Source organism: Penaeus vannamei, chromosome 31 (genome assembly GCF_042767895.1).
Source record: "Penaeus vannamei isolate JL-2024 chromosome 31, ASM4276789v1, whole genome shotgun sequence".
NCBI lineage: Eukaryota > Metazoa > Arthropoda > Malacostraca > Decapoda > Penaeidae > Penaeus > Penaeus vannamei.
This window is the reverse complement of record NC_091579.1, coordinates 2,844,030-2,852,712: the sequence shown is the minus strand read 5'-3', so window position 1 is coordinate 2,852,712 and position 8,683 is coordinate 2,844,030. Positions and strand designations below refer to the sequence as shown.

General features: G+C 38.4%; 1 protein-coding gene across 33 annotated transcripts in view; it reads left to right on the top strand.

Moving 5' to 3' along the window:
- Window positions 1-8,213, top strand: part of pum (pumilio) — a 259,778-nt gene extending 251,565 nt beyond the window's left edge. For 18 of the 33 annotated variants that reach the window (XM_070143618.1, XM_070143612.1, XM_070143616.1 and 15 more), the window contains 11 exons: window positions 1-14; window positions 197-293; window positions 785-925; window positions 1,116-1,587; window positions 1,721-1,821; window positions 2,002-2,217; window positions 2,332-2,405; window positions 2,542-2,710; window positions 2,846-3,009; window positions 3,317-3,485; window positions 3,643-8,213. The exon at window positions 1-14 is cut by the window's left edge and continues 157 nt beyond it. In XM_070143618.1, the coding sequence (XP_069999719.1) occupies window positions 1-14; window positions 197-293; window positions 785-925; window positions 1,116-1,587; window positions 1,721-1,821; window positions 2,002-2,217; window positions 2,332-2,405; window positions 2,542-2,710; window positions 2,846-3,009; window positions 3,317-3,485; window positions 3,643-3,728 (1,703 nt within the window). In that variant the 3' untranslated portion in view covers window positions 3,729-8,213. The remainder of the gene's footprint in view (window positions 15-196; window positions 294-784; window positions 926-1,115; window positions 1,588-1,720; window positions 1,822-2,001; window positions 2,218-2,331; window positions 2,406-2,541; window positions 2,711-2,845; window positions 3,010-3,316; window positions 3,486-3,642) is intronic. The other 15 variants (XM_070143622.1, XM_070143620.1, XM_070143619.1 and 12 more) reach the window with 3 other exon arrangements.
- Window positions 8,214-8,683: the final 470 nt, after the last annotated feature.

The following is an 8,683-nucleotide window of genomic DNA, read 5'->3' as shown; positions in this document are numbered from 1 at the left end:
TACTAGGAAACCAGGTACTGCCTTAATCCCATTCCTCTATTTGCATTCATGTGAGATGCCTGGTCTACTGGGCATGAATTATGATTGGACAGTAGATGAACATGAGAAAGCTGATCTTGTTTACAAAGGGGATTGGCAAGATTTAGTCTTGATGATATAGATAGTAACAGTTCTTAATGATCTTCATGTGTTGCAGGCACCCCAGATAGGAACTCCACCAGCCTCCATCTACAACAACAGCCAGACTCCGAGCCTAAACAGCACCCAGACCTTCACTGGGAACACACTTGCTGGTACGCATGTTGAGTGTAACCAATATGAATACTGTATGTTGTGAAAGCTAACATCCCAAGACCCCAATAACCAATTTACTGGCTAGTTGCTCATGGATAAGTAGTAGAATAACAAGATGATTCATAAAGAAACTATTATTTACATAAACTTTCTCCATATGAACTGGCCAGTTTTAAATGATTTTGCATGATGAATACATCAGAACCTAAGTGTGATACTAATAACACTGCTACACTGTCCCTGGCTAAGGGAAAAGAAATGGACATACACAAACTATTCAGACTTGTATCAAGGATGTGCTGTGATTTACAGGTGTGGGTGATGGCACCATCTTAGTCAGATCTTGCATGTTGTTTATTAGCCTTCATTAATAATATTTATTAATCACAAAGTCACAGTACGACGTTGATCTTGTGTAATAAGTGCATCCTGTCATGCAACAGTACAACATAGATTATTATAGTGTGTGGTTCGTTTCTCATTGTTGCAGATTCCCTCTCGCAAGGCCTGCAGACTTCCAATGCACTAACAGGCAACAACTACTCGTTGGGTCTGCAAACTAGTAGTCTAGGTTTTGGCAATAGCACCCTGGGCACCATTGGATCCCCTGCTATTGGCAATTTAGGTGGTGGTAAGTCCCATCCATTAACAACTTTATAACTGAATTTTGTGAGCTGGAATATCATTTAATAATTAAGAGTGTATGTAGCGTCTTCAATTGAAAAGGTGCATCCCCTAAATTTAACTGAATTGCATTTCATAACATTCTCCTCAAAAGTTAAAGGGAAGATCACATGACAAAGATTACCAACTCCTTTCAGGTCTTGGAGGTAGCATGGGGCGACGTGATTCCTTAGACCGTACCACTTCAGTTCTGTCACCACTTTCTCAAGATTTCCGAAGTGGCAAATGGACGAGCAACTATGGAGCACTTGGTACAGTTACCGCATCCCCTGGGCCTATTGGTCTAACCTCTGGTAGCCTGACACCACCCCCAAGCCTCAGTAACACCTCTTCGGCACTGCCACTAGGTGCCCTAATGTCTGGTAACCGTGTCATCTCTGCTGCACCAGGAGCAGAAGCAAAGTTCCGAAATGGTTCCACAAATGGAATGTTCACTTCTGGCGGATCCTCATCCTTATTCCCACCCATAAAACGAAACCTGAGCTTGGAAAAATGTACTGGTCGCTCGCGCTTACTGGAGGACTTCCGAAACAATCGATTCCCCAACCTGCAGCTCAGAGACTTGGCCAACCACATAGTGGAATTCAGCCAAGACCAGCATGGTTCCAGGTATATTTATTACTGAAGGCAAAGATTATTTCTTGTGAAATTCAAATGTTATCTTGTTCATTTTGTTACCTCTTACTATGAATTTACATCATTTATGCATTGTTATTTATCCAAATTTCTTTCTTTATTGTAGGTTCATTCAACAAAAGCTTGAACGAGCAACACCAGCTGAAAAGCAGATGGTATTCAACGAAATCCTAACAGCAGCTTATTCTTTAATGACTGATGTGTTTGGTATGTATTGCAAAAATTAATTTTTCTATTTGTATATCAAATACTGTCAGATGAGGAAATGATTGCAGTATATTTGCAATATTTGCATGAGAGAATATTTGTTTGAAAATAAATTTATTTGTGAATATAAAATGTCTTGAGTAATATTTAACCATAAATTGAATAAAATCTTGTTCACAGGTAATTACGTGATTCAGAAGTTCTTTGAATTTGGAACCCCCGAGCAGAAGACTGTCTTGGCAAACAAGATTCGTGGCCACGTTTTGCCTTTAGCACTACAGATGTATGGATGCCGTGTGATTCAGAAGGCTCTTGAGTGCATTACTCAGGACCAGCAGAAAGACATCGTGCGTGAACTGGATGGCCATGTCCTCAAATGTGTTAAGGATCAGAATGGTAAGGGGTGACTTTAAGAACTGCACCTCCATATAGTGTTTTACATGCATCATTATAAATGCTAGAAGGAAACAAAACTAGTATGTACGTTAATCCATGTTTTTCAATTCACAGGCAACCATGTCGTGCAAAAATGCATTGAGTGTGTGGATCCCATGGCCTTACAGTTTATCATCAATGCTTTCCAGGTACTCTATAAGCATTATTTTTTCCTTTTTATCAGTATATATGGATAAAGTATATCGGAGTGCCTCAGATACAAAAATTCATTTATGTTACCAGTGCAAAGGTATAGACTGTTCAGTTTACATTCCTTTTTTACAGGGGCAAGTCTTCACCCTCTCTACACACCCCTATGGTTGCCGTGTTATTCAGCGTATCTTGGAGCACTGCACTGGAGACCAAACGTCCCCAGTGCTTGAGGAGCTACACCAACATACCGAACAGCTGTTACAGGATCAGTATGGCAATTATGTCATCCAACATGTGCTTGGTAAGATTTTACTTTTGAATGTTACAGACCCACAACTTTTTTCTCCCCCCAATCATAATATGTATGATTTTTTCTGGTTAAGATACATCACAAATAAGATTATTAAATAGAATATTTTTTCTCCCTCTCCCCCAGAGCATGGAAAACCAGAAGATAAGAGCAAGATCGTTGGCGTGGTGCGTGGCGGGGTTCTAAAGCTCTCTCAGCATAAATTTGCCTCAAACGTAGTAGAGAAGTGTGTGACGCATGCTACCCGTGCCGAGAGGGCCATGCTCATTGAAGAGGTAAATATGATTGAGGTATAACTATCATCGATTGTATATTGACATCGTTTTCTTTTCTGTTTTTTATTGCTATATAACACTTTCATGAATTTATTTGAGATTTATTTTTATGCAATATTTATTTAATGGATATATAATGCCAGGCTTTTGTGAATACTACATATCAGGAATTAGTAAGAATTGTTGAGGAAATCCACTGGTGGATTTTTTCGGTTCTGGCATTTAATTTACAAGTTTGTTGATGAAAAAGACATTTAAAAGATTCCTGAATATAAACACAGATGGAATCCAATATTAAAGCATATTTGCTCTACATTTCCAGGTGTGTGGATATAACGACAATGCACACAGCTCTCTGCTGATGTTAATGAAGGATCAGTATGCTAACTATGTGGTGCAGAAGATGATAGATGTGGCTGAACCTGCCCAGCGAAAAATGCTCATGCACAAGATCCGCCCACACATTTCAACTCTCCGCAAGTATACTTATGGTGAGTGTCTTGGGTTTCTTATTTTCATGAAAATTTTCTTTACATTGGATAACCTGTTTGGTGATTAACTTTTTCTATGCTATAGGTAAGATAGCAAAACTGGTGATTTAAGTTACGTTTACATGATTATTATTATTGTATTTCCCTCCCCTTTCAGGTAAACACATTTTGGCTAAGTTAGAGAAGTATTTCATGAAGAATGCCCCTGACTCCATGGGACCTAACATGACCAGCCCTCTCTAAGCTGGAGTCGTACCACCACCTGCCACATCCCACTTTTCCATCGAGGGAGAAAGCCATAAGAAAAAAAAAAGAAGAGGAGGAGAGAGTTTAAAAAAGAGAAAAAAAAAAAAAAACATTTTTTATGTAAACAATTAAACGAAGAATTCATTCTTGAAATTTTCTGAGCACGAAGTTTTTATCATGAAACTGATGTTTGTGGTGTGATGCACTTGATTTAGCTTTTTTGATGTTTTCCATTATACATGAAGTGTATAATCCAAAAGATTGTTCATAGCCTTATTGATTGATGGAATATGATATTCAGAGGTCTATGTTTTTGTTTCGAAACACAAGCATAATCAGTCGGGTCTGATTGCACGGACTAAATAATTTTATAATTTTTTTTTTTTTTTTTCTTTTTCTTCTTTTTAAAACAGAATAAATTGATTAGTTGGCCTTACAAGAAGGTTCATAGATGATATATAAGATGCTGAAAAGCAATTTTAATTGCAAGGTGTTATTATTTATATTGTTTTCCCCTTTTTTACTGGAAAAAAATTAGGAGGAATAAATTAGTTCATATGTGGAATGGTATTACAAAATCCTTTAATTTTATTGAGTTAATATGTTATTGCTATTGATAAGCATATCTTAAAATTTGTGTATCAAGGTAATTATGGTTCTACCTTGACTTTTCTGATCTTTGAAGATGAGAAGATTTTATGTGACAGTGAATACAGTATGATTTTCTGCAAAAAAAAAAGAAAAAAAAAAGATCACTATTGATAACAGGAAGAGTTAAATTAACATTAATTCAAACTTATTTTGGTGTGCCCTTAATGCATAGTAACTTTTCAGCTAGGCTCTTGTAGTTTGATAGAGCATGTTATTCATTATTGTGGGCTTGTGGCTATTTGCATGATTTTGCTGTAGTGAGCTTTTCCCATATATATCAATTTTGAATCTTAGACATATACCTGTTTGCCACTTTTTACCCAATTGGTAAATGTTGTTACCTACTGTTGTATTGCTCTTTCTTTCATATAAGTAGTGGTGTATAATGTTAGGATTTAGAAGCCATGTTTGCCTGGGCAGGCCAAACCATGGTACTTCTGAAGTGATTGAGGTAGAGCAAGTGGATGGCAGCCCATTTCTGAGTTCTGGACAAGGTGACGACTAATCCTGGCCCCTGAACTAGCATCTGCACCCTAGGACACTGGATGTAGATGTAGACCTTGCAAAACAAAAATAAAGAGCCTGGCACAGATAATAATTTTTTTTAGGGGAGGGACAGTGTAACGCTCAAATTGCTGGCTGGTGTTGCTTTGTATGTTACCATGACCAAGTGGAAAAGTGGCCATGTGCACCAAACAACTGAAGATGTGCATTTGTGCGAATGAGCGTAAGTGACTGCATGTTTGTGTGTGTGTGTGAGAGAGAGCATGTGAGAATATAAAGGGAGTGTGAGGTGCCTGCCCTGCCCGCGTCCTAATTTAGGAACGGGACTCTGCCCTCGTCCAGCCAATGGGTCAACTTGGCCTAGCGCATTGTAAAATTTGATGTACATTGTATCAACTGGTATATATAAAGGCAATTTCAATATGTAATATTGGGCATTACTGTATAAATCTGTACAGTTGAATATTCTATATTTTCTTACTTGTTTGTGTGTTTGTAATGTCAGTGTGATACTACAATACCACCAATAAATCAGGCACAGTTCTGGCAAGTCCTGCCTGTGTGCTAGTAGACTGGTGTCTGGATTATATATTATACAAATTTCAATCCAACACTTTCACTAAACAACCTTTTGTCTCACCAGCTGCAAAAGAATTAGGACACTGGCACATGTACTGCATCTTAAGATCATTTTTAGGACCAGGGACACCTCCCCATCTAAGGTATGCCTGACAAGGTCCTGTTGCAGTGCACAATTCGGTAGTGGCCCTGAGACTGTCGTTATGAGCTTGGGGCACAGAAATATCCTTCTCACCATCACCAGGATGTGTACAGTTAATAACGTGCCCCCTCATACCAGGTCTTTGGGCCACTGTACCTTAGCCCACCTTTTGGGCTAAAACTACCATGCTGCTCAAACTCTTTCAGACCAGCATGCATATTAAGGCTAACCACTTCACACATTTGATCTTGGTTTTGCTGGTTCTGGGATGTAATAAGCAGTCTTAATATCTGTTAATCTTGTATCTTTGTATCCCTGTACTTCAGCTCATGCAGGCTGGAACAGGCCCATGTGTTTATACTGTAGAGCTCCTGCCCTTGCCAAAAGACCTAACATTGTCAAATTGTAAATTCTGTGAATATTATTGAATTTTTTTTGAGGAGGCCAATGTTGCGGCATGTAATGTAAACATTTTGTAATAAATTAGTGTACAGAAAATGCTGATGTGTACATTTGGAACATGTACCTTTTGTAAACGCCATATTGTACAGAGCACATGGTGATATACTCCTGAGCTGTGTTACTGCTGTATAGTAAATTGTACATATTGATTATGAAGCAAGATCTTAGCTTGGCCTGTACCTGCCTGTTGAGCACTAGTTGTATATTGCATATGTAGATGTAATTTTCTTGTAAACTGTATTTTGTATATGTCCTAAGCTAACAGTAGTTGGTGTAATATTTACTGTCTTGATCTCACAATTCCTGCGGGGAAGATGTGAAGTGTGACAATTTTGGTGATTTTTGCCTTGCTTGTGGTCTGCCATCTTGGTTTGGGTCTTCAATAATTCACATTTGCATTTTAATATGCCTTTAATCTAATTCAGAACTTAAGAAAAAAAAAAAACATTTTCACACTTCTCCATGGAAATGCTCTCTCCCCCGACCTTGACTCCTTGGTTCTGTAATTGACTTTCTTAAAATTGACTGTCAAATCAACAAGCAATTGATCAAGAATTTATGGTTAATTAGGGGACCCAGTTGTCATAAACTGTACATCTATGTACATTTTCATATTTGTAACCTTTGTTTGCTTTAGATGTAGACGGACATGGTCTTTTGACCCAATTTTTGGCACCAGCTTCTCTCTCTCGAAGTTTTTATTGTGTTCATATATTCATTCAAACTATGTATTCTTGTTCAAACTTCACTTTGGACACTTTAAATGCTGAAGTGTTTGCACCATGTCTGTTGATATTAGCAGTTATTAAAATCGTTTTGTGTAATTTTTGTATTGTTTGTATTAGTGTAGTTAGCCTAGAGGTGTGCTAATTGGCCACAGGGCCTGTCGCCCTGAAGCAGTAGGGATGTGGTGGTACTCTAAGTTGTCTCCTTTACTACAGCCCGTGTATGTATGGTGGTGGAGGTGGTATGGTCTTAGTCACTATTCTTTGTACCTAATTGCATACCCCAGTATGTGTAAAATGATTCGAATAATAGTTTTCGAGTAGTTTTATTACATAATGCTGTCACATACTGCTGCCTTCGAAAGAGTTACAGTCCTTTGAGCCATAACGCCAGACTTTTGTCATCCAGGCCACACTAGCGTGTACGTAGGACGTTTTCAACTGTATTATATGTAAAAATGTATCTTATACAATATGTATAAAATGGAGTGATGCATTCCATTTGAACATCCAAGGTTTTTCTACCCAATGTTGAAAGGTGAACAGTCCGACGGCCAACCGCTCCAGTTAGCTATCCTCTGCCAGCATTGTTTCTAGCGTTGTTACTGTTACTGGCCAGGTGGAGGTATGGCTTGGCCTCGTTACCCTTTCTCTCTTGCCACCATAACACCTGTTGCTCTAGGTTTGTTCGCTATCCCTGTAACTGATATAGGAAGTGAATGGCCTGAAAACTCGTGAATCCTACAAGCTGTAGACAACTAATCCCCTTGCACCAGTGCCCATAATCTTCACACTCGCAATTTAAACTCCAATAATTGACTTGACCACTGTGCTAAAATATTTCAATCTCCAACAAAACGTCACTACAAACATTTTAACCACGGTTCTAAACTTTAGTGAGAGTACCATACAAGATCAAGAGACAGTGCCTTGCCACTACTGCTTGTTAGTGATGCGCGAGGGGAGCGATTGGAGGAGAAAGGGTGGCAGCCCAGGAGGAGGGTGGGGCTGGGCCAACCATAAACCGTGTGGGCTGGCGCCGGCTGGTTGCAGCACCCACCAAAGTGCTGTGTACAATCTTTTAAAATAACTATCGACCGGAGGTAGGGATTTTTTTCGTCCCTTTCTCTACGCTGTCCCACACATTTTTAACTTTGCTCACTAGAGGATTTGTGCATATTAACGTTAAATTTTCGTTTCTTCGTATCCTTAAAGAGCGATTTCTCCCATCAGTTTTCGAGTACCCAGCTTCACTGTACCATATTTCCCATGACTTTCTTGAATCCTTTATATTATAATCTCCCTCCTCCAGAGAGTCCAGCCCGGCGCTAAAACTTATCACCATTTATCAGTTCTGTGATGTACATGCTGTATCATATGTAATGGTCTACTCCATTAATAAACTTTCTGTAATGTGAATTTTTATTTTATTTGACGCTTCCTTTAACAAATAAAACTGTAAATAAACTAAATGCATGTCTAGAAAAGGTAGAAATGTGTATTTTCTTGTATCTACAAATTATATCAACAACTCAGAATACATGTTTCTTGGATTTGTAAGATTTTCTCGAAATAGAGGAAAGAATCAATCATGCATTCCAAATGCAAGTTAAGTTCCTGATGTATGAGTTTGGAATTCACATCGCCCTACATATTCTACTCCACTTAGATTTATCATTAATGGAGTCGAAGTTGTGAGTTCATATTTCGCATATTCAGCTTTTAGAGAGCGTACAGATATTCGAATGTTGAAAGAATTAGTCTAATAATGGGAATAACTGCTCAGTACCGGTAGGCCTTGTTAAAAAATGTGCGAACATTAGTTAGCAAATTAATTTTAAGGCTGGAGTTTATAAAATGAATGTCTGGAAATTCGTAACGAATTAAAG